This window comes from Contarinia nasturtii, unplaced genomic scaffold (assembly GCF_009176525.2).
Source record: "Contarinia nasturtii isolate CC-2019 unplaced genomic scaffold, AAFC_CNas_1.1 Cnas_scaffold_1240, whole genome shotgun sequence".
NCBI lineage: Eukaryota > Metazoa > Arthropoda > Insecta > Diptera > Cecidomyiidae > Contarinia > Contarinia nasturtii.
Genome location: NW_022198581.1, coordinates 5100036 through 5126232, shown reverse-complemented (window position 1 = coordinate 5126232; position 26197 = coordinate 5100036). Strand labels below are relative to the sequence as shown.

At 33.6% G+C, this 26197-nt stretch overlaps 1 protein-coding gene across 1 annotated transcript in view; it reads left to right on the top strand.

Moving 5' to 3' along the window:
* LOC116345119 overlaps positions 1–26197 on the top strand; it is a 176494-nt gene that overhangs the window by 128745 nt on the left and 21552 nt on the right. The window contains exons 8-12 of the mRNA XM_031774207.1: positions 8055–8123; positions 14377–14486; positions 14607–14821; positions 16272–16410; positions 23642–23747. Coding sequence (XP_031630067.1) covers positions 8055–8123; positions 14377–14486; positions 14607–14821; positions 16272–16410; positions 23642–23747 — 639 coding nt within the window. The remainder of the gene's footprint in view (positions 1–8054; positions 8124–14376; positions 14487–14606; positions 14822–16271; positions 16411–23641; positions 23748–26197) is intronic.

Sequence of the window (26197 nt, the reverse complement as noted above, 5' to 3'; positions counted from 1 at the left end):
GCACATGCTTCTTGTAAATGACCAAGAAGAGGAAAGCAATGTCTTTACATAGGGTTGAACTTATAAATGTCAGAGAGCAGCACAACTGCAGTGTTCGAAGTGCGATTGCCCTTCGATTTAAATTATTTGTATTCATGGCTGCTTTTTTCTTCCAATTCATATAAAACAATGACACAATCGGTATTAGGCTTGTTGAATTTCAGCTCTCTCTCAGATTTCATCTTGCTGATGCCATTATTTCACATTTCTGTGGATTTACACTCAAAAACTCAAACTATGAGTGCGGATAGACACACTGCCGAATTTTGAATATCGACGTAGCCGCAATCAAGTTGAAGAGAAAGTCCATAAAAATTCAAATTATGCCATATGCCAATATTGCAATTTCATTATTACGGAATTGCAAAAAAAAAAAATCTCAAAAGTGAACAAAATTGGACAAAATAGTACAAATGAAAAATGGCAAAAAAATGAACAAATGCCAAAGGAGTTGGTGAAAAAGTTATCCTTATGTCAAAGAAGCCATAAGAAAACCATAGATTTGTTGCCAAAAACGATAAAAAATAAAATTCACATATAGTTGGCGCTGCATTCTATGCAAAATTGTTGGATACATACAAGTGGAAAGTATACGCTTATTACATAGAATGTAGCGCCAACTATACGTGAATTTCATTTTTTGATCATTTTAGGCAGTTATCTTATCGCTTCTTTAAATGTGCATATGTGAGTAAAAAAGATAACCGTTACCGACTTCACCTACTCCTTTTGCAATCAAAAAGCAAGCAGGAAAGGTCAAACGATGCAGTGAAAATGTTTGATTTAACTCGTTAAGCTTGTCAATTGAAGTGTATTTTATTAGTGTGCACTCTCGGTCTGAAGGTATGATGGCGCACCATGGGAATTTATTTGAATTTAATTAGATAGCATGATTTTAAAACATTTGAATGTGTAGTCAAGATGTGATATTGTATAAAACGCATACGCTAGGGGCTCGGAAGTATTTTTTATTCGTGAAAAACCATGCATATTCACGAATATTGGTCCATTTTGAGTAGTGAACAATAACTTCACTTTCTGTGAATATTCGTGAATAAAATCATTATTTCTGATTATCGTAAATACCCAAAATGGCGGCAAACGGTGCATGTCATTTAGTGGATATATATAAAATCACAAAGGCTTACTATAAGAATATTAATTACACACTTTTGAAGTTCTTCTAGAAGTTCTTCATCCAAAATATTTTTTTTTTGTTGAAGAAATATAAATTTTTAGCCTGAAAATTGTTTTTATGCAATAATAACATGATTATTAATTTTATTTTGTGTTATGTGTGTGTTTCAAATCGCTGCTGTATACGAGCTGTATAATTACAAAAAACTACGATAATCACGAATATTTGTAATATTTGTCGCTATATACCAAATTCATACAAAACTGTATTTATTTGATGTTTTTTTTTTAAGTTCCGAGCCCCTAGCGCATACGCCTGTGTTGAAACCTCAAATTTCTTAGAAATTATTTATGGTCTGAATATCTTGCAAACAACCAGAAAAAGGCTTTTGAAAAGCTCAACCCTTTGAATGCAATTGAAATCATAATTCATAATAATTTGAACAAAAAAATTCAATTGAAGTTTGTTGAAATTGGTAAAACATTAATAGGTCCGGTTGTGGAGAAAAAGGAATTTCTTCAACTACTTTCTTCAAGTAAGATTTATCATCAACAAATAAACATAAGCTCCATAGATGACATAGTATGTGCTATAGAATGTTCATCTTAAATAGTACATATATATATGTGTGTGTGGATAACTTTTTTTTCTTGCGCCTTTCATCAAACACATTTAATTAATTAATTTACTATCATGATGAAATTATCGGTGGCCGTACAGTTTGTTAACTTTGCAAAAGAAAAATTCGAACGCACATCTCAAGAATGGCACTTAGAAACTCTTGTTAGGGTTTTGTTTTGATTATTTGTTCCGATTGGAATTGTATTTGCACACCATTTATTCCTGATAAATATTCGTCGGGTTGAATGTGAATGTCAAGAGTCTGCTTCGGAGCGATTTCCCATCATTCACAATCCATTAAACCAATAAAATTGGTAGTGGTGGTGTGTGTTGATAGTGATGCGTTGTCCACAAACACATACGCAAAGCAAAAAAGCAATAAACACAGACATAAATATGAAACAAAAGAGACGACTTATAACTTTTCGATTTTCGTGAGCGTGCCCCCGTCCTATCCTATAAAAATTAATGGATTTACTTTCGAAACAAACATTCATATTACATACATATAATTAATTTATTGCGGCCTCGTAAATTGGAGTGGAGAGATAGATATAAAGCTATTTACGGTAAATGACCAGCATAAGTGGATTGCAGATGGGCGCTGACGTTGGTCGATCGATCCGGCCGCTTAGTTCGATACAGAGAAGTGAAATGAAATCGATAACAATGGTGCCATCAAGTCAAACAGCAATTGCATGTGGTTTTATTGTACTTTTTGAATACTCGACTTCGTATATGATAATTTCCGTTTAATATGTTATTCAAAGGTTCGCTTGTGCTGACACTGAATCCGTCAATTATTCCGAACAGATTTGGAGAAAATGAGTTAGTGAAAGAAAGAGGGAGAGAGAAGTTATATCTTTTGATTTGAATGTTGAATGCTTTATATTGTCCATTCCTTCAATTATTCATGCCATTCACAAACAGTTAACTGATGAACATAAAGACGTATTTAAACTGATGATTAATTAATCGACCTACTCGACAAAATGAACTTTGGGAAGTCAAATGGAAGTTAAATGAAATTGAAAGTCTTATTGGAAATCGAATATCCATATTGATTGATTATTATCATATAAACAACTCAATAGCATGAACAAAATTTATCATTTTATCGATTAACTAAATATATAGTGCTGGAAAATGCAATTTCAGCTGAATGTTAGTGTAGTACTAAGTGTACCGAACAGTGAATGTTCATTGAAAATCATAAGCATAATATTTTGTTGTACTGCATAATCAAATCAACTGGCGATCTTACCATGTAATTACAATGGAATTACATCTATCAACCAATTATAAATTAATCAAATAATTCAAGTGTAAGCATTTTCCCACAAATTGCAACCCGATGGCTCGTGGCTGGGTCCGTGCAAATCCGCTCAAGTAAATATGGAAATAATTACCGCTTTTAAGCATTGTGAACAGGATCTAAATGACCGTTTGTGATGCAAAATCACTGAGCCATTGCGAGAATGCAGACAACGAAACCAAAGCGCTTTTGTATATCAGACACTAAAATTCTCTTTCACTTCCCTCTCTCTCTCTCACTCGCTCACTCTCTTTCTGCCGTAAATTTATGTGTTGACCTTACTTAATGCTGAGATAAATCACATTCTTTATGAATACTCGCCGAGTCAAATAGTTCATGGAGAACGGGAGCGAGAAAGCGAGATAGAGTGACAGAGAGAATAACGACGCAGGAGATTGGCCATTATGGATTCAGTGCAAAAATTTTGATTTAACCGAAGAAAGTAAAAAGAGACAGAGAAAGAGGGAGAGGGGAAGAGAGAGAGAAAGAAAAATAAATTTTATTTAACGACGTTTATTGGATGCAAAAAGTTAAACCAAAAAAGCCACTGAACATGAATAATTTGAAATGGAAATGATACGCTCTCTGTATATGAAGGGATGCCATGAAACGGAACAATGTAGCGAAAAAAGAGCAACAACAACAAAAAAGTCATAAAAATTAAAATCAAATCGAGGAGATGATGGCAATAACCGAGAAAAATTGAATGAGAAAATGTTTTTTTTTTTGCGTAATAGAATTGAATGGATAATATAATTCAATTTAAACCACATAACATAAATGCACATTTTTCAATGATTTTATACTGTTTGCATGCACGTGCTTTATTAAAAAGCCAGAATGAGCAGCACTTGCCTGGTGATCGCATAAAATGAAATATAAACGAACGAAACGAAAATGAAATATGCAAAAATAAAGCAATGCTAAATATTCGTAGAACGAAGAATTCGGCCACTTTTAAGTGGGACACATTTGAAAGCGTTAGAATTATCACTTATTATTGCCTTCATTTGAAATTGTTATTCAAAAGCAAACAATTCTAACACACATTTCGAAAATGTTATAATGCGTCTGCCCATTTTTATCCATCACATTGCCAGAAGGCTTTTCTTGATTTTAGATATAAATTTCCAATAGAACTTTTTGTGGTTTTCACTTCCAACCGTATCAGTACAAGTTTACCAAGCCTCAAAGCCTGTGAACTCAAAGTCTTCATCATTCCATAAAACTATAAGAAATGGTTTTCAATCAAAGTTTCTTAACACTCGAATCGATTTGGAAGTTTTGGATATTTTCAATATATAGCAATATAATCGAAAATTAAAATCACACCATTTCCAAACTCAGAAGCTTCAATTTAAAAGATTTCTACATTCGTATCTCTGTCGCTACATTTTTTTATTGCAAAATCGTGTATCATCGTTTGCTGTATTGCAAAACCATTTCCTTCGTCTTTGTATGTATATTGTATATACAGATTTTGTGCATAGTCCATGTGCTTTTGGAATACTGTTATTTTCATTTTATGCGAACACATTCGACAATGTACCATATGCCATAAACCACAAAGTGATCGGGATGTTATGTGGGCCATTCTCTTTGAGTAATTTTATTTCAATACGTTCAGTGCTAAATTGAGTTTTTATTATTAAAGACATTTGTATTGGCAATCGTAAGTAAATGTATATTACATTTTGTTCAATCTAATGATTTCCGAAATTTGAATTATTGAAATGAGTTCATTACAGACAGTCAATGAATTGACATGAAAGGCAATACAAGTCTTAAATTCAAGAAAACATCTAGGTCCTTTTGTGAGAAATAAGTCGATTGTATTCTGTTCGATCGACTGAAATCATTGTCTATCAATAGGATACGTATCAAATCTCTTAATATGGGGACGTTATATCTTCAACAAATATTGGTTTGTGAAAGTTTAATTTGTTCTGTGTGGCGAATGTATGCCCGTTTCAAGTCGTCTTACTAAGATTATAAATAATGGTTAAATTCAAAGCAGAAAATTTTGGCTATTGTATCAAACTCTCTACTCATCTACACACTCTGACACCTGTTTCGTCTGAAAAGTGTCGTAAAAACCAGTACTTTCTAACCTGCATTTTATTTAACAACGCGCCACATTTATTTGTTTCGGAACGAAAACGAAACGATGAATGTGACACACAAAAAAAATCGTCGAACGTAAAATGCAGAGTAGAAAATCATAAATGTAATTTTAGTGCCAAAGTCGGTGAGAATGTTGTGAGAATTTCTTTATGGAAAAATTGTGTTGTGCGGTTGAAAATGATGGTAGTGCTTGTTTTCATCGTTTACTTGTCCCCTGAATTCGTTCTCTAAACGACAAAGTTATAGGGAACATAACGACAACGATAGTACGACTTGCAAACAATCCACTGGCAATGGTATTTCAAGATTTTATGTCTCTTCTCTTACGATCTGCTCATTTTTTTTTTGTTCATTTTTCTTTTGGATTTGATTCGCATGGTGTCAAATAATAATAGCTCCGATGCTTATAAAATACAAGCGCACACGCGAACAACGCGTGAAGTGCACCCATAAACACATCATCAAATGCAACCTGTCGAAATATGAAGAGCCATATCAAATAAGGTTTCAATACGGATCCATATATGCCAATCGTTGGCATTAAAATACCGATTGAAGTGCAAATAAAGGTGAAAAAAGGCAACAAAAAGATCCTGTTGAAACAAGACACGTATGGCAAGAAATACAAGGCACGTAAGAAAAGCGGTGACGTTTTTTTCTTAAATGTCAAGAATTCGTATTACATTGAATAGCATAATCGGATTCAATTGCAGCAATTTTTTTTGAAATTCTATACTTTCTGTCAACTCGAGTGCTATTGATGTTGAATGCAAAGTATCCGGGGGATAATGATCATAAATGATGTGATACACAAAAAAAAAATATTTAAAAAAAATTATCACAAAACAATAATACGTGTCTCTTTTCTGTCTCTGTATAATCTTTGTTGAAAAGCAATGCAATGCACACCCACCTTTGGCACAATTCCATGCATTTGTATGCCATCTCGGCTAGCTAAAATAGAGTAAATTAAATAAACATTTTTCAAATATTTTGCAAATGTAATACAACTCGCAATGGATGCACGACCAATGTCAACATATTTTCTTTTCTCTATTATGTGCTTCGGTTCGATGTTTCTCTTTCTCGGTTGTTTTTTACTTTTATTCGGCGCTACCTGCATGTTTTTTTTTTATTTTCTCCTCTTATCGCTCACTTTAATAGATGATCAAATGGCGTGCGTTGTTATTCCCTGTTGTTACATCAACTTTTCACTGAAAATCGCATAAAATATGCATTATTTCTTCGTTTTCGTTTGCTCGTCATCTGAGAGGTAAAAAAATTGAGCCAAAAATAAAATTACCAAATCTGAGACAACAAAAACAATGACAATGGTGCAAGCACCCTATCTTGATATTTTATATTCGTTCATTCCCAATCTCTGTCTCTCTGTATACAGTTACACGTTACACAAATCGCAATCTAAATAGAACCGAAAAAAAAATTATATATAAGTGCAAATCCATAAGAAACATTTATGCCGACGATATAAAAAAGTGCAGAGGGAGAGTAAGAGAGAAAAAAATGAAATCCATCTCATAAAATCATAAAAGCAGCAAAATTTATTGCCACTCATGTTTTGTTTGTTTTCGCCTTGTGCACAACAAAAAAATTCAGATTCTCCGCACCGTAATCATACCTACATTCATGAGCCAAAAACACACACCACACCAACAAACAGTAGAGTTTGCGATTTTTTTTGCTGCCTATTTGTATACGTTTAAATCGTAATGTATCATCTGCACGGCGAGTTACTGGTATAAAATATGAAAATTGCCATAAGACTCGCACAAAGGCAATTTAATTTTGTTGTAGCAAAATAAAAAGAATCGCATTTCACCCGGTATTGGGGTCGCCACCATTAAAGGGGCACACGGCATTCATTCCACCGATAGACACCATCACACACTTCACAAATAATATCGAAAAAAGGCAAGTCGTTCTTGATTTTCGTTGCACAGACAGAATTGAACTGTGTGTGTGCTTTAACTTCATTCTCCGCCATGCACTTTTTATATTCTCTGTTCTATTTTCGGTTGATCTGTAAGAGACACACAGACACACATTGCGCTTTAGTCAGTGTATATCAACCATAAATTGTGTTGTACAGTTTCACCTATTATTTAAAATAGCTGTTCCATAAGAGTACATCCATTGAATACGACGACTCTTCGTGGAACTACTGTCATATTCCATACATTGGTTCACTCATACTTGAGCATTTATGTACACATGCATGGTAAAGTGTTGTGTTTTCAGTAGTGGCGCTGTTATATTACAGTTCTGTTGATAATTTCGATATGGTTTATATACGTTCGGCTCGGAAGAAATTCATATTCATGAAATTACAGTATTTGTAAGAAGATTACATAAATTCGTTAAATTTGCAAATGGACAAAACAGAGCAAGAAAGAAATAAGAACAAAACAGAAAAAAGACGAAACAATACAGAATTTTAAATAACAGGTTAGCAACGAACGAAGCCGTCTCGCAAAGAAAAAAAAACATTTTGCAAGCTTTAGCCGCCTTGATTGCGCCTAATATGGATTATATAAATTACTTATGTGTGCTGCAGCACTCATACGTGACTTTCATACTGACATACGGCAGTGGCAATCAACGACTTCTCTCGCACCTCACTCATTCACTTACTATTCACTCATTTCTGTGTTCTATACATATTCTGTCGGCATTTTGTTCCAACAAATATGCGCTTACCCTTAACATAAAATGCGGGACAACGACATGAAAAAATAACCACAAACAACAACTCATTTTATTTTCGCATTCTCTCACTTAATCGGTTTTTTATTGCAGGTTTTGCGGGCAGCTAGTCCAGCTTTATTGCGAGTTATTGCGCTCGGTGCATTTTTCATCTACTGTACGGTAAGTGTTTTTTATCACGATCTTCCTCTCAATATTATAATTATTATTTTAGTACAATCGCAATATTTACATTATATTCGCAATTACAACAAATTGCAATTTGTGTTACGAAACACTCCTTTTTTTCACTCCTCTTAACCCTTTTCCAACAACATTACCGCAAAAACAACAACCACATATACAAATTTACTTTATGGATAACCATTTCAGTCAGTTTTCATTTCACTTCAATCTGTGACGCGATACAATTTTAAAAAAATATATAAAATCACAGCGGACGGCAGGTCGCGCGAGTGACGAAACCACATTAGTGTGTTGAAAAGTCGAACTCGCTATATATACACGTAATTTACGAAATCCAGACCTAGAAGGCCGTTGGTGTATGGTTGGAAAGCCCTAGGGCCATAGATCAAGAAAAAATGTCAAAGTTTGAAAATCGGTCCACCCGTCTTCAAAATACGGTCCTTTCAAGAAAAGGGTCAAAATTCAGTTCTACGGCCATATATGGCACTAAATAAGGTCATTGACCTCTAAAATATCGATATTCGGATTCTAGAGCTCAATACCTTTCCAACGACTCCCTAACCGTCAAAATCGATGACACTTTTCGAAAACTTCAGCGTTTTAAAAATTTCATATGAATCTCTATGAAGAATCATAATGTCTGTCTGTCTGTGCGCGATTTTGCGTACTCGATTCTGATCTCTTTGAAACTTTCTGTGATTAAAGTACACAAAAAACTAAGACTTTTTTGTTCCGGCACTTTTCGATTTGGCCGCCATGTTGGCCGTGGCCGGCCTCCAAATGTAACTTTTCGACTTTTTTCCCTATGGTCACCGAAGCGTGACTTGACACCCCCCAGACATATGCATATCAATGGAAAGGTCTTGAAGTGAGCTATCGAATGGAGTCATTTGCGGTCCAAAAATTTCAATGTGGGGTGGCTAAATTGGCCAAAAACCAAAAATGTACCGTTCGGCCGGACACATAACGTCCATTACCTCGAAAACAAGCTCAAGGATTTTTTTGAAAATTTCACCGATTTTAGGCCCAAGTCTAAGCTATAATATGCCGCATAGCTCATATCCCAGAAAATTCTTGTTTTCAAGATATGGCCTTCGATAGTGCAAAAATGGCCATTTTTTCAAACAATCGCTGTGGCACCTATACATGACTTACGCAAGGCATATGCATATTCGTTGGAAAGGTCTTAAAGTAAGCTATCGAATAGTGCCAATTGCGACTTAAAAATTTCAAGTTCAGGTGGCCAAATCGGTCAAAAATCAAAATTTGACCGTCTGGCCGGACACATAACGGTCACTTTCTCGAAAAAGACTGCATAGGTTCTTTTTAAAAATTCATCAATTTTAGCCCCAATTCAAAGATAAAAAAAATGTGCATACCACACACCACTGCTAAAACCTCTGTTCCTCATTATGATCCATAATTTATATCATTTTGATCCAAAAATAACCTAAAAATCCATATTTTCATTGTATTTGAAAAATATTCAAATCCATGGGTCTTGAATCTTTAACTTGGAAAATAGCACTTACAAAACTATTGATATCAAATAAAAAACCTCTATCGAGTAAGAGAACGAGTGACGAAACCAAAATTTTAAACACAAAATTTCTGATATCAATTTTGTGACGAAAATAGTTGGTAGATATATTTTCTTTGTACTGTGAATATAAACTTAATATACATTTGTAAATTCGGAACGTTGCTTCATTGCGTCAGTATGAACTCTATTGGTGAGATCTAAAAGAACGCAAGTGTGTTCGACTTTGTCGCAATAAAGGAATGTATGTTTTGCGCCAAGTAAATTTTGAAAAAAGAGAGTATGTATTACGGCTGAATCAGTTATTAGAAAAGGAATGCATGTTTCGCACCAGATAAATTTTGAAAAAAGAGAGTATGTATTTCGGCTGAATCAGTTGTTGGAAAAGGGATGCATGTTTCAGTTTTGTTGGTTTGGATAAAAGAACGTAAGTGTCTTTGTTCTGGAAGTGGGCTTTGGTGGATTCTCAGGATCATCAGAACCGCTCCCAGTTCTGGAAGTGGACCCTCAGGATGGGCCAGGGCATTGTCAAACCATAGTCTGGTCCATCCTGAGGATCCACCAAAACCCACTTCCAGAACTGGGAGCGGTTCTGATGATCCTGAGGATCCATCGAAGCCCAGTTCCAGAAAAATCATCGTTAAACATGCATCCCTTTTTTAACAACTGATTCAAAATCACTTACTTTCCTTTTGCAAAATTTATTTGGTGCGAAACATGCGTTCCTTTATCAGCAACTGATTAAGCCGGAAAACATACTTCCCTTTTACAAATTTTTTTTGGTGCAAAACATACTTTCCTTTTAGTAAGACAGAATTGGCAAAACACATACATTCCTTTTCCAAAATTTAAAGCGAAAAAAAAACATACGTTCTTTTAGATCTCACCCATAGAACTCAAAGTAAAAAGGAGAAAATTTCTGCAACGTTTTGAATATACAAATGTATATTAAGTTTATATTCACAGTACAAAGAAAATTCTATACTTATTTGAAACTCTGTTGAAATGTGCTCGTCAAAAACCATGTGCACAGCACACGTATTCAAAAGAGTAACTAAGACAAAGTGTTTAGAAAAAAAAAATGATTAAAAAAGCACGGTACAATGTGTCATCGTAAACATTGTACCGGTTGATTGTTAAAAGTGAATAAAAAAGAAATCTTTTTTTCAAAATTGGTTTACATTGGTTGGTCACAGCAGAAATGATTTTTTTAAAGCATATAAACATTTATTCAGTCACGTATGAAAAATTGATATTTAATTACAAAGCTGTCAGTTTTTTATAAATTTGAAAAAAAAAAAAAAAATCAAATTGAAAATTGATTTTTTATTGTTTTATGTTTTAAAATTTTGTTATTGTTTTTATTGCGATAGATATTTTGATTAAAAAACGAAGATATTTTCACTCACCTATGCTAATTCATTAAATAATTGAATAAAAATGCCAAACTGAAATGGGGAAACGAAGAAAGAAACATCATTAAGGATTTCAAAAAAATATACCAAATCTTCAATCTTCTATAAATGTTCCAGACAAATATGCAAACTAGTGATCAAATGAATCAAAGGAGATAAACCAATTTGTCGAAGAATTTTCATTCTTTTTCAATTTTTCAAAAGAGGAAATCATTGCCGGGCGTAAAATGGAACTGTTGAATACGTGAATCTTTTGCTTTGTCCCTAGTACATGCGGGAAACAATTTTGAAACCAGAAAACATACTAATGTATATTTAAAAAGAAATTTTTTGCATACGTGCACCTCAAATGATTTGCACCTCTATTTCTTCGTGTTTCTTTCACACTGCACCAATTCTCTTGATTAATCCCAAAAACCGCCACGTGCTGGTCGAATGGAATACCTCACGTGCATACATTTTAAACAATACACTTGAAGCAATAAGAGAACCGAGAAAAAGAGAATGACAAATAAAACATGTGTGTTAGTAAATATATGTTGTATACTCGGGTTGTGCATCTTCATTTCGAACATACTTCAACATATAGTTCATACAAATAATGAACTGCTGCTATAAATGCATTTTTAAAGTAAAAAAAAAACAAATTTAAACGCATTAGCCCAGAAACGATGTTCACACTGTTGATTTTCGTATGCTCTTTTTATTGGTGCGACTGTATTTCAAAATAAATAACAAATTGGTTATGCGCATGAAATATGATATTTCTAAGTATGATACAAAGACAAATTGTGCTCAAATCAACGGACACACCTTCAAAGTGTTTGTGATTGGGAATTGTGTCAAAAGAGTTCAAATCCAATTCTATGTAGAAGCTCTCGATCATAGTATTTTACTGCGCAACGTTGATCAGATTGTAAAAAATGTCTAAACAAAACGAAAGTTTCTTGGGTTTGTTTGGCGAATAAAAGTATCTGAATCATGCAAATGAATAACACACAAAAACACAAACATTCAATTTAAATATGCATATTACCTTTTGGAACTTACACTATTATGAACTATTTTGGAAAATTGCTCTCGGATGTTTCGTAGTTGCTTTTTTACGCTTTATCGCATCAAAAAATATAAACATGACCAAACAGGTTATCCATACAGTAAGAATAGAATGTAGAGAGCAACCAGGCTGAAAAAGTGAGCATAGAAAATGTGTGACGTTATTGGCGAATGGATTCGTGCAATGTGTGTGTGTGTATGGGCATTTTGAACTGAAAACATATACTGAAGCGTTGTGTTCAGTAATATAGCAAAAACTATGCTCACAATATCACTAAAACGTTTGAAATTCACATGAAATCCAACTGTGCCGACACCGAAAAAAACTACATGTTATTGATTTTGGTTGTGATTTTTTTTTGTTCTCGTTCTTGCTGGCTCTTGCTCGCTTATCTTTATTGTTTCCGATCGTTTTTCCCCCCTTACTTTCAGCGTGTGTATACCTTCAGTTCGAAATCATTTTTCATGCAATGTATTTAGTAACATATGAGTCGAGCAACTGTGTGTTTTATGGGGCAAATCGGTTCTCATTTTCATCCACGTTCAAAGTGCCAGCTTACCTGCCATAACTATTAAATCACCGCATAGCGTTTTCTCTCTAGCATTGCCATTCCATGTAATTGAGCGGTCGATGAAACTAATATACTGATCACGCTCATATCGATGATTCAGTGGCCATTGTGGCCTCACCATTTTTCTCTTTCTTTCATTTTTGCCGTTTCGTTTTGTTGGCCGGACGAAAATCGATGGTGCTGAGTGTATTAATTTTGCTTGATTTCATTTTGCAAACGGTGGAAGAAAAAAAAAACAAATAGCAGAGAAACAGCCGAACGAGAAAAATCAGAGGAACGGAAAAAAATGAAATAGAGAAGTGCACTTGGGAAACAATCAAAATCATACTTATATAAAACGTTGAACGGTGCCCATTAATGTTAATCCTTTTACGGACATAAACATTTTACATAGTTCTCACTCATTTACTCAGGTAATCTGAAAATAATGCGAAAAAGCACACAGTCCACCGAAATACACGTTCATCAATTATTTTCGATCGTTACAGTGGATACCAATGGAGCGCAAATCCATAAGCTCAATAAATTGTTTGGAAAAAAAGAAGAAGACGACGACACAGAAGAAGAATGTAAAAAATAAAACGTTGCTCAAATCGCTGAAAATGTTACAGCTGCTTTTAATGAACCGTCGTCGTTTTTCCATTTGCTTTGGCTATAACAACAAAATCCGGTCATTCCCTGGAGAGAATCGGCAGAGAAACAGAATGAAAGAAATAAGAAAATAGAAAAATCAAGCACATACAATCCTCCCCCTCCCCACACACACACACACACACACTTACATTCATCCCAGTGGAATTTGTATTCGACGTCATATTAAGCATCATCACCACCACAAATGCATAAATATAGAGTGAATGTGCGCAGTGCCGAATCAAAAGTTCCAGCACGAAATTACCATTGAGCGAAAATACTTGAGCAACTATATTTGATGGTTTATTTTTTATTATTTGATATATTTACGAACGATTACTCGATGGACTTTTTAATTGCAACACAGATAACATGAACATTGTACCACAAAAATTCGAATGAATACAGAACGTTGAATTTTCTGCTTCTGGACAATATTTGAATTTTGGTACATTCATTAAAATTTTATTGATTTTGTCGATTCGAATGAAATACGACAATTTCATATTAAGCGGCATTAGGTATATACAGAAACTATGATGAATTGATGAAGTTAATTGCAATTTTATAAGATCTCGTACACCATTAAACATGTTCATTGACTGCTTTTTGTTCTCCATCTACAAATTTATTAAGTTGAACTATTGTTTTATTTTGTTCTGTTGGTTTCGCGCCAAACACGCTATTAATTTGATTGAAGTGAAACGGAAGCTATTCAGCGAGTAAAAAGTGCATCATAAAAAATGTAGTTGCTACTCATTATTTCAATGGTATTGTTTGCAGACGTACAACTGTTAAATTTACGTGCTTCTAAAAGTTTTAATGAAAGATTTCAATTATTATTAATAAAATGGAAGGGTTCCAAAGTGAACAATATTTAAAAAAAAGGAAACTTCCACGTTTTCAAATAGTTTAGTAGTCGTTTACCTGCGGGTCATCTCAATATATTTCGAGTAAAATGAATTATTGTTTTCTTCTTCCTTTCTTTCTGTTAATTCAATAAATGGCTTCAGTCTATTGTCATGTATCCGCGACCCTCAATCTACACGTGTACGGCACGAGTTTGGCTTCGTGAAATCGGTTTCTCACTGACATATGGCGCACTGATGCTGAAAACATGGCGGTAAGTTAGAATAATTTCAACAATTTATTTATCATGTTTATAAAAGTCGGAGCGTCCATCCTCTTTTGATTGTTCATGGTTGATTGTTTTTTTTTTTTCTTTTTTATGTGGATAATGTAGAATTTCTGTGGTGTTTCGTGTACGTTCAGCAAAAGCTGTTAAAATAACGGATGCGACACTTTTAAAACGATTGGGTATCATTTGTATTTGCGTTACAATTGGTTTGTTAGTTCGTACAATTGTTGCACCGCCTGTTGTTATTGTTGGACGGACGGCAGACGATTTGAAAGCGTTCCTCTGTAAAGCTGACTGGTGGGATCATACGTTCACATCAAGTAAGTGTACATATAGAGATTGTTATTCTAATAAATCAAGACAATTATTAATAAAACATCAATGAACCATGTAAATGCATGTAAATTGGACACAAAGCACACATTTTTTTTCTCTCAACATTGTTATTGGTTAAAGTTTTCGTGAAAATAGCAACATAATAAATGGTAAATAAATAACAACATTGTGTCGTGTGTTCAGGCAATTCATTTTGATTTTAATTAAATATCATGTACAAGTAAATTGGTAATGGGGATACAAAGTACATACACTTTAGTCGATAAATGTTAAATAAAACTTGAACACTTGTTCACATTCCATAATTTGAATATTTAATTATCAATGGAGATCTACAAGATTTGAACGAAGAAACCATTGAGCGTCATCTAAGCAATAAAACATTATATGTTCTTTTTTACACGAGTTACCTCTCAAGAACGGGTATCAAAAGAACAGTTTTACGTCCAAAATTCATAAACCTATTTCGTTATAGTAACTTGAACTGGATGATGCACTATTTAAATGACCACATTGGGAATCAAATAACATTCATCTGACTTGTTCAGGGACGTCGCCAGAAAGATGTGGTTAGGAGGCAAGACAAATAAAAAATGAGGACAATTTTCAAGAAATTGAGGACATCGAAAATATGATGTCACTTAAAATTATCCCAGTGTATATAACTAGCAAGTTCCTGCAAGTTTTCAGTTCAAAATTCATCACTTTCCCAATTTTCGATAGTTTATAAATTACATATCAAACAAAAGTGGTTTTTGAGATATATAAAAACAACGAGTTTCATGATTTTGACACCCAATTACGTAAAAATACAATTTCATTATTGAGATAGAATGCTGGAGTAAATTTGCGAGCGAAGCGAATAGATTTTTTAAAAATTGTTTCTAAAAGATGTGGTCTTCCAACTCGAAAAGTGGATATGTTCTCGTTTTTGAAGCAAGCTCTGGAAAACAATTTCTATGTCAAAAAGCTAACAATATGTCCTCATATTTAATTTATGCCGTTACAAAATCTACGCTAGCACTCCCTGATGACGCCCTCGGTCTTGTTTTAACACTCAACTAACTATTATTCAAAATTTATTATTTTTGTTATGAGAAAACTCTAAGCTGCATCAAACTAGAATCGAAGTACATTAAATATAACAAATTGTTGTTCAACACTTTATTATTGATGTAATACACTTAAAACATCGGGCACTAAGCTTTGTACTAGTTTATTTTATCTTAAATTCCAGAAGAAGAAAATATAGTGTGATTTCATATAAATTTGCAGCCAATTCATGATAGCCTACCGTCAAATTAAATATTATTAACTATTAATTTGCTACTCCATGTTTTAAATACATAGGCGAATAATTTAAACAGTTCAAAATAAATTGAATAGTTTGAATTGTATTATTAAATTCGTTTCTCTCTTTTTACTTTTTTTCAGTGGAGGTACTGTTTTTGGCTTGGGGTGTACGATTATGCATTATGGTACGAAAAGCACCGTCCGAATTTAACGAAAGCCGATTTATCTCAATGGCAATATACAATGAATTCTTCCTAACATGCTTCCTAAATGTATCAATGTAAGTATTTTTGCATTTCTACTTTGTTATGGGCAGATAAAAAAGGAAACACAACGGTGACAAAAAAATAGACGGACCATTTGTGTTACCTGTCAATACATTCTTCATACTTAATAGTGTACATAATTTTCAACGTCAGAAAATAGTTGATTGAGTTCAAGTTTGACATTTCTTCGTGAATTTATTCTGGTCTCCAACTCCTAACTAGGTTGAAGAGAAATTATATACAGAAGTGTATATTTTTATTTGGTTGTTTTAATTAAATTTACTATTTATTGTATTCAATATTTATTGTATACAAAAAAAATGCCCCTTCATTTTGCCCAACCAACATGACTGAGAGATGTCATATTGTAAAAACGCCATCTGGTTGAAAACAACATTTCCAACAATTCCGTCTTTGTAATTACATACATTGATAACCACGTCAACAGATGGCGCATTATTGTGCGACTTTTTTCTCGCCTTTATTAATATACAGGGACTCATGGTGGTTGATTTTTCCAATGCAAGTAGTTGTGTGTTTGAAAAACCAAAAAAAAAAAATAAATAAATGCAAATTCATTTGGTTGTTATGCGTAACTTGTCTATGTTTACCAAGTGTAGTCAAAATATATGTCTCAAGTTTTGTTTTTATTTTACAATTTCAATGAAATATTTTGATAAGAGTATTAAAAATCGTCTTTTTAGCATTTTGTCTGGGCACATTGAAATTAGTCGTTATATTTTTTGTTTCTAAAACATTGCTTGTCCATTCTTATTAAAATGCAAGATTTAAACAAAAGAGAACACCGCACCATTCGGATTATTTGTCAAACAAGACAAAAATGCCTACAGAGAGAACTTCGACCGATTTCTACAGAAATATTATTCTCCCTCTCTCACTCTTATATAACTTCATCCCGATTATGCTCTTGATGAACAAAATGAAAAGAAGATTCCATGGAAAAATGGTAAATAGCAAAAACAGTCCGGCATCTCTGTAAAGAGATGTGTTTTTTGTTCGTGTTTTCTCCCTTTTTAATTTGTTTGAATTTAGTAAATTTGATGTTGGTTTTCGTTCTCGTCGTCGCCTGCTGCAGACATTATGAACAAACAACAAAAGATATAACTGCAGTGCGCGAGGGCATTTCGATTGTAACGCATTTTTCTTTTTCTATTTTAAATATAATCAAAGTGAATATCTTTTCAATGAATTTGGAGAACAAAAAAAATGCGTAATTTATATTTTACAAGCGAAATTTGTTATCGTGTATGTGACACAGACATTACTATTGCAAAAACAACAAAAACAAATTTTGACAATGTCGAGAACGATATTGTAACGTCGAATTTGAGATTTACTTAACGATTTCACTCGGTCTCACATCCATTCTCGTCAACAAAAGCGCGCCAACACAGACTATACTCTCAACAAACAGTGCTGAGCACAAAAACAACATCGTCTGCATGCCAATGCTAATGGAAGAGCACACATGAATTAATCAGATCGAATATTGATTTGTAGCGATTAAGCTGCAACTTTATCTTATTCCAATCGTAAAACGCAATAACGAACACAAAATGAAGGAATCGAAATAAGCGAATAAGTAACAAGCAATGACAAAAAATTTACTTCGAATTAATAATCGCAAAGAAAATTACAAATCAATCAGAATGCGCTTTGTGCATAAAACTTCATGAAAATTGATGATTTAAATTTTCTTGATAAAGAGAAGAAAACAAACTACAGAAATACACATAAATCGACGAATCCTTTGTCTTTCTTTCATTGATTTTCCTGGAAGTTTTTCATTATGATTTCATGTTATTCTCTTTTTCGAAATGTCTTACTTTCACGCAAAAATTTACATACGTGATATAAAGTAAAATATGTGTAAAAATGTATGAAATACAATATGTTTAATTCAATTTGACTATTTATTACGATCGATCATAAGGAGTTATGCCACCTATTTGACTAGGCGCATGTTATCAAGGTTGCTTACATTTTACATTTAATATCTTGTCAAATCATAAAGGTGCCAAATGCAATTAATAGTATATTACAAACAATTTTATCTAACCACAATTTATTTGAAAAATGTTAATGTGAGCCAAAAATTATTTCAGCCAGTGTATGTGCTGTGCATTGTGCATTTGACTTGAAGGTCCTTTGTAAATAATTTTCAATTAAGAAACTTTGAATTTTTAGTTAAACACAATATAATAGTGAAAAATGTGTACAGTTTGTATTGTTGTGTTGCAACACACATATTGTATATTATGACTTACAATGTATGCATGTGTTGTAACGATGTAAGAAGAGAACATGAACGGTTTAACTAATACAAACTATTTTCAACTTATGTTGTTTAATCTACATTTCTATTAACATAAACTAACAATAAAAGTTATTAGGTCGTTTATGTGACATGTTGGGTCACAAATTTTATTATGAAATAGAAGAAGAGGGAGTGAGACCGATTATAAATGGCATGCTATTTCATATAATTTTAATAATGCAGTTCAAGTGAAACAAAAAATTATATCTTTTCATGGAAAATGTGTGGTGTGTGTGTGCGCGCTTTTCTCTTCATTACGATTTCATTTTGAGAAAGTAAAAAATCGTAAGTTTGACCAAAATTAAGCTCATTACCAACAAATCATTTTGCAAAGCTCCTTTCGTGCTTGACTTCTTATTAGTACTTTATCGCAAGATACATGCACGCAAATATACGATGCTGTTGATGCTTTGCAATACCAATCGTTTACTCTAAACGACATTATAACAAATGAAATAATTTACTTTGGATATGCGTAATTCGCGCAACGTCAACTTCTATTAAGCTCTATATATCATGGTACGTTATGTACGCGCATCTCAACGTAAAATCTCAAGCAATTTTTTTCATGTGGCATTGCCATTCAGTATTGTATTTATGTGTTTGCTTTTATTTTATTGTTAAATTCGACTTGAGTACGCATTTAATATATACGACCTTGTCATTCTAATAATTGAAGTCGAATTAAAATTAAGAAACATTTGAGCTCAATTGTATTTATTTTCTTCACATACAAATAATACCGCAATACTTATGATTTGTCCACTGTCCGCACCCTCAACTTAATCGGCCAACATGAACAAAAGATGCGAAATTCACCGAATTTCACCTCTCATCCGCTTTCATCCCTTCAACTATATTGTATTCGTAAATGTGAGCACATGCTGGGGGATAATTTTCTAAGAACAATAATGTCTACCTAGATAGACGCTCATTCTGTATATCATGTTATCTTTCTCTCTCTCTCTCTCTCTCTCTCTCTCTCTCTCTCTCTTTCTCAATAAATATTTCGGTTCAATTCTATTCACTCCACAAATAACGATGTACACCACACATCGTTTGTGTGTACGGGCTGTCTATTGAATGACATTCGATGCTGCACTGAGCGCCTGTGTTTGAATTATGTCAATACATAAAATTTATCATCCGATTTACCAAAGATTTCATTTTCCTTCACACGAAATACGCTTCACTTTATGGAAAATGTTCATTCGCCTCGATTCTCCAATGCTATTTGATTCACAGTCAATCTGGTCATTGTGGTCGATGGCCGATGGTTTTGCTTCGAGAGCGATAAGAGTACAAATCGAACTACACAAACAAAACTCAATAAATTGATGAACATCGAATATTTACGCGTTTGCAAACATTTTGGTGAAAATGGATACTAAAAACGTTGACAATCGATCGCGCACATGGCACACGCAATTTACTCCATGTCTACTATCACCATGGTGTGTGGTCATTTCGGTAAATATTCTATGAGGGATTGAAAATGGATGTGCGTTCGACAGCAAACCAAACGACGTCTTCTTTTTTCATCTGTTCGGCTCGTTCCACAACAGTCAAAATGAATACAAAATATTTTATACGGAATGTTCGTTCAATTTTGGAAATGCATGCCATAGTTTTATTTGACATAGTCCATGTCAATCTTTTTTTCATTCACTATGGGACACGAAACTTTATGTCTCGGGTGTATTTCAAACAAAAGATGTGAAAAAAAAAAATCAAAATCAAGTCGCATGGTATGATGAAAACAATTTGTTTTGGGTATATACATCTTTTCTCATTATTTGTACACGTCTCGTTTTTGACTTGATGAAAATTCTCCTGTTTGGCATTCCATTTCGGAAGAAGGCAAAAGAAAAAACAAAGTCATCTACATCGTTCATATAATTCCAATACTAAATTTTATATTTACTCTTTAGTCGATTACCTTTGTTTATTTATTTTCTTTCTTGTCATTTTCATATGCTATCATTGCTGCCATTTCGCTCTCGTTCCCTTCTACTCTTTGTATTTGCCATTCTGAATGAATTTTAGCGTCTCTTCTAAGTGGCTGGTGTGTGTCTACTTCTTTGATACTGCACAAATACTTACGCATACACACTTTTGCCCAGACATATTTTCCCAAATAAACTGAACTTTTTGTGTATGCACAGGCACACTGCAATTATGTTCCATAAGGATCTGTATAAAATATAAAACTGTAGCACAGCTAGCGCCACTACGGACAACTATGGTGTTCTAATCAGTTGTTTGCAACTGAGCAAAAGACTTTTCACTACTTGGCGGAAACTCAGTAAAGATTACACTGAATTCCGTTGTGGCGTTAGTTGTGTTTGGGCATAATTTCGGTACGTGTGTTATTTGCAATGAAAGATTATGACGAAAAAAGAAATAACTTCAAAACAACTACGACGACTGTCGTTTGCTGCAAAGCGTAGGAAAAAAACTTCGTAAAGAAAAAGTACAAGTCCCGAAAAATAAAGTTTACCAAGACTTATATACTGTTTCAATCTATACACAATTGCTTTTACCACCTACTGATGTAGGTAGTGTACGTCAACAAATACAAATTGATACGAAATCGGAGCGAATGTATCTCTTCATTATCTTCGCATATGTGTAAACATTCTGAAAATAAAATGTGAGTGAAAGATAGAAAGAGAGATTCTAACACAACGAATTACTTGAACTTTCGAAAGAGTCTTCGATCAAAGAAAAACGAAATTGGTTGCGAAAATGTTTTCGCTAACAAGGCGCCAATAGACTTAAGCTAGGATGAAGAAGTTGCACTTGAGCATTATTGAAATTCATCTCCATTGAAATAGGGCACTTTTTTGCTCGCTTTCTCTCTCTCTCTCTCACTCTTCAGCTCTCATTTTGACTCACGCTCTGTTTTCTCGCCTGCATGTTGCATGAATATGAAAAAAATGAGCCTATTTTCAGCTAAGCTAAAGTTGCACGTGCGACGATAGCGTTGTGCGTCTTTCGATATTGAAACGACTGTTAGAAAGTTATCGGCCATGTAATAAGTCGATTTCGGTGACAAGTCTGGGTGGTAACACAACTTATTCGCACAGGTAAATATTTTGATTTTTTTTTTTTCGCAGTACACAGATTTCAAATGATAACAACAACGTAACATTGAATAAGAAAAAAGACGTATTTCATCCTCTAAATCAATTACCACTGTTAACAGCGACGACGACGAGAAAAACACCTTTAAGGCATAAAGTTTAACTGACAATATTCAGTTAATAAAAAGGGCCATTATTTAGTTCAAATTTAACTAAGAAGATGAAATGCAATTGTTACATTACTTCTCACTTGATACAAAGTACAACACTTGTTGGCAACAAGTTGTTTTCATTCAAAGTCACCAGACAAGAGCAACTGATACTAAAGAAGAGGCAAAAACCCGAAAGAGAAAGATCGATTGTGGGTATATTTATTTGACGACATTACATATTTTAGCACAATAATTCTGCTCATAAAATGTGTGGAATTTCATGTTGCTCACATTTCAATGAAAATGAGCTCGCTTAAATGAGACTTCAAACTTGAGATTTTAAACTGACACTGTAACTTTAAAATTGTTTCAAGGACTCTTGTAGCTAGTTTCAAAATGATTTTTTCTCTCTTCAAAAATGGAAAAGGTTCATAGTGTGATGTGAATAAAAGCGCACACCATTTTTGGCATTGTTTTATTAATTAACTTCAAGTGGTTCAAAGTTTGTTTGACATTTCTTTTTGTAATGGTCGTTTGAATGGTCTTGGGTTTCCTTATTTCAATAAAATGGTCGGTCTTTAAATATGTATATAATATTCCGTTAAGTCTTTGGAAAATGCCACAGAAAACTTAAACACAACCAAACCAAAATATTCTATAAAATTTATAGCTTTTGTTCTACGAAACGAATGACTCACGAAACCATAAATGGCGATGCCATTTCACCAGGCATTTAACAAACTCAACGTAAAGTTCCATGCAAAATAAAAATAAAACACTACTAAAATAGTAATTTTACAGGAAATTTCGGAAGTATGGATACTCCGTATATTGATTTTGAAAATATAGTTTTTTTTTATTCGTAACGACAATGAGGACCATGAAAAGCGTGGTGTGGTTTTCCACAAAAATTGCGGTTTTTTGATTGATGATAATAAGAGAATAATGTTACTTACAACACTCTCTCACCTGCTCTGTTCATTTATTTTAATGTTTGCTAATCTCTAGTGTCGTTATCCTCGTCTTATGTTATATTCTTTTGCTTTCTTTTTGAATATAGTCTACTCTACCACTTGAAATGTATATAACAGGTACAGGGTACACTCTCCATATGGAGTGGAGTAACTTGCAATAAGAAGTCCGCTTTTCATCTCTATTTATTGTTCAGTGTTGATTAAATTGATACAAATTTCGTTTCGAGAATCATTTTTAATGTTTATTGTCGAGATTCGTTAAGTTTTGTTTAGTGCTCTAAAGCCATTACCGGTAGCGTTTCCTCACTCAGTCTTTTATTTTCTCAGTGGTATTTGTAGCGACGCTTTTTGCACCAAATTCAATTTAAATTAATACGTATACGACAATTTTCGTTTCTTTTCATGACATCGTTTCACTCATTCATTCACTCAATCTCTCCCTTTCTCTTTCTCCTTTTATTTTATTTTATTTCATACTGTTTTGGCGCTGATGCTGACGGACGCTTTTCTCAACGATTCGTTCATCATAAAATACGACGTCGCCGCCGCGGCTTATATCCAAATGGAACTGGATCAACAATAATATCAACGATGACGGCGACAAAACATTCACAACTTGACGATAACATCGTCGAACAATGAAACAAAAATGAAACCAAACGAAATAATAATAATAAAAACAAATACGAATGCAGGTTATTTCTTCAGTCACCAGCAAATCCTGATTTATTGTACATAATATTTTTCTGTCATACACAATTAACTGTGACACTGTTGCTGGCATTAATATTTGGAAGCAAGGTAAGTGGAATTTCATATTTTCTTTTATCACGTATCTTCATCATTCACTTTATTTGATGTGGACACATTTTTCCCGGGCACACAAACGGGATGAAGTGACATGATGAAAAATAAAAACACGACAACCAGACATTTTTGTGCTGCGTCGAGATTGTGTAGTAAACATTTTCGACAATTGTACAATGTACGCATATTTACTCGGAGTTGAGGCACGATTCACATTCACAATAATTATGAGACAAAACTTGAAATTTTTGGCGATACCGAGATGTCAAACAACCGGTGTAGCAGCGTGAGCCAAATGACTATCACTTCAATAATGCGAATATTTTTCGTCTTTTCTCACATGTTTCTGCTCCTCTCATCTTACAAATTTACAAAATAGTATTGTTTCATTTTCCTTTTTTCATTTGGGATGGAAAAACCATAAGTAAACACAAATTTCTTCGAGTTTTGTTGTGTACCATTTTATGGAATTTGTTAAACTGCAAGCAAACACACACACACCGTATTCATTTAATTCACTAAAAATAAGCACAGATTGCACACATAATCATACAAGGATTATGTCATTTCAACATGAAACTTGAGCTAAAAACAAAAGCTACCAAGCAAAACGGGAAGAATACGAAAAAAAGCGAACAGATGAGACTACATTCGATTTGAGAGGTAAGCAACAGAAGGAGATACACTATAAAACGAACATTGTGGCAGACCACCAGAAAATGTGAAAAAAGTGAAATATATAAAGCCATGTCACGCATTCACTGCCAAAATGCACGAAAAGCACATAAAACACTTGTGCTATTAGTTTGAATAAGCGTGCGACACACGGCATAAGAAGAATGTTGAAAGAAAAAGCGACACCACGATCACAAATTATGATAGAGTAGACAAACACAAGAGAAGAGAATCTGAATACATAAAAACTATAAAAGGCACACAATGAATGATAGAAATTGGAGTAAAAAGAAGAGGGAAAGAGAAGAATGTGGTGTATAAAACGAAGTCAACCAACTGGAAATCTGTCACATTTTATTCACACGAAATGAGAATGACAATGGTTGCGATATGCAACTTTAGAATGTTGGTCATGTACAAACATAAAACTCTGAATTTGCGGAAATTTGCGTGGCAAATATTTTCTTTAGTTGTGGGTCACACATATTTTTCATGGTAAATAGAACACAAAAAACACCGTGCTTAATGATTTCTATTTACCAGTTACTTCTTTGTCTTTTTTCACGAATACTCAATCTATTTCTCTCTTTTTGGCACCCTTAAAAGCAGCATATTCAAATATGCCAGGCGAATGGTCGCTTATCAAACACAAAAACAAAAAAAACGGCGGATAAACATATTTCGAGTACACGGAATTGAATGGCACTACTTACCCAGTGAGTTTTACACTTGAAATATGCACATTTTATAAGATTAATGGGATATACTTAAGAATGAAAGAACCCGAAAATGAGTCGACCAATTTGAATAAAATCTCAAGGATTTGTCATAATTAGCAACAAATCGCACAAAAACTGAACAAGCGCCAATGTTGAATGCTTTTTTATTTCAATCATCGCTACCATGCTACTTCGGCCGTCATCGCTGTCTCTCATTAAGAATTCAAACGAGATATTTACGTAGCAGATAATGCATTCCGGTGATAATTTTTCGAGTTTTACTATTATATCTGCGTCGTATTTGCTCTTTGCAGCAACAACAGCAATCAATTTATCTGGGAAGTTTTAACATCTTATCGCCCAAAGTCTCTAGATTTGTGTATACCTTATTTTTTTTCTTTTGCTACAAAAATTATTTGCGTAATTCATTTTTTTTTTTATTTCTTCTTTTGAATTCGCGATTTTTTGTGCTCAAGTTAGTGATGCATATTCACGAGAGTTGATTTCAAGGCGGCCCCAATTTTAATGTGCACGTTTTATTTTCATTGTTTATTTGCACGCATCGGGAAAGAAGAATTTAAATAGTAAAAAACTGCCCACCGACAGCTCATTTTTATTTCTTTGCATCAAAATACAAAACATACACAAATGAAATCATTTTGATATTTTTTTCATTGTCTCTTAATCACTTGTCGCTAAAAGTTGTCTCGAAATAGACATTTTAACTAACAATTCGTTGAAATGTTATTTGCATTTCAAGTGGAAAAAATCAAAGAAATATTATTTTAATCGTAGCCATTTCAAGTGAAAGCGCGCAGGAAAATTGAAAGTCGTTCATTTGGGCTAGCAATCATATTAAAGACATCAGCCTATTGACTCGATTTGAGTTTAGAAAACTTTTCACTTTTATACATACTTTGAATATACACACATGAAGTAGGAATTACATAACAAACTAAATTAGGCACATTGATGATACATACACTCGGGTAGCATCAAGTCTAGTAATGTGCGAGCTACATTTTACAGGGGGGGGTGATTTTTCAAAAA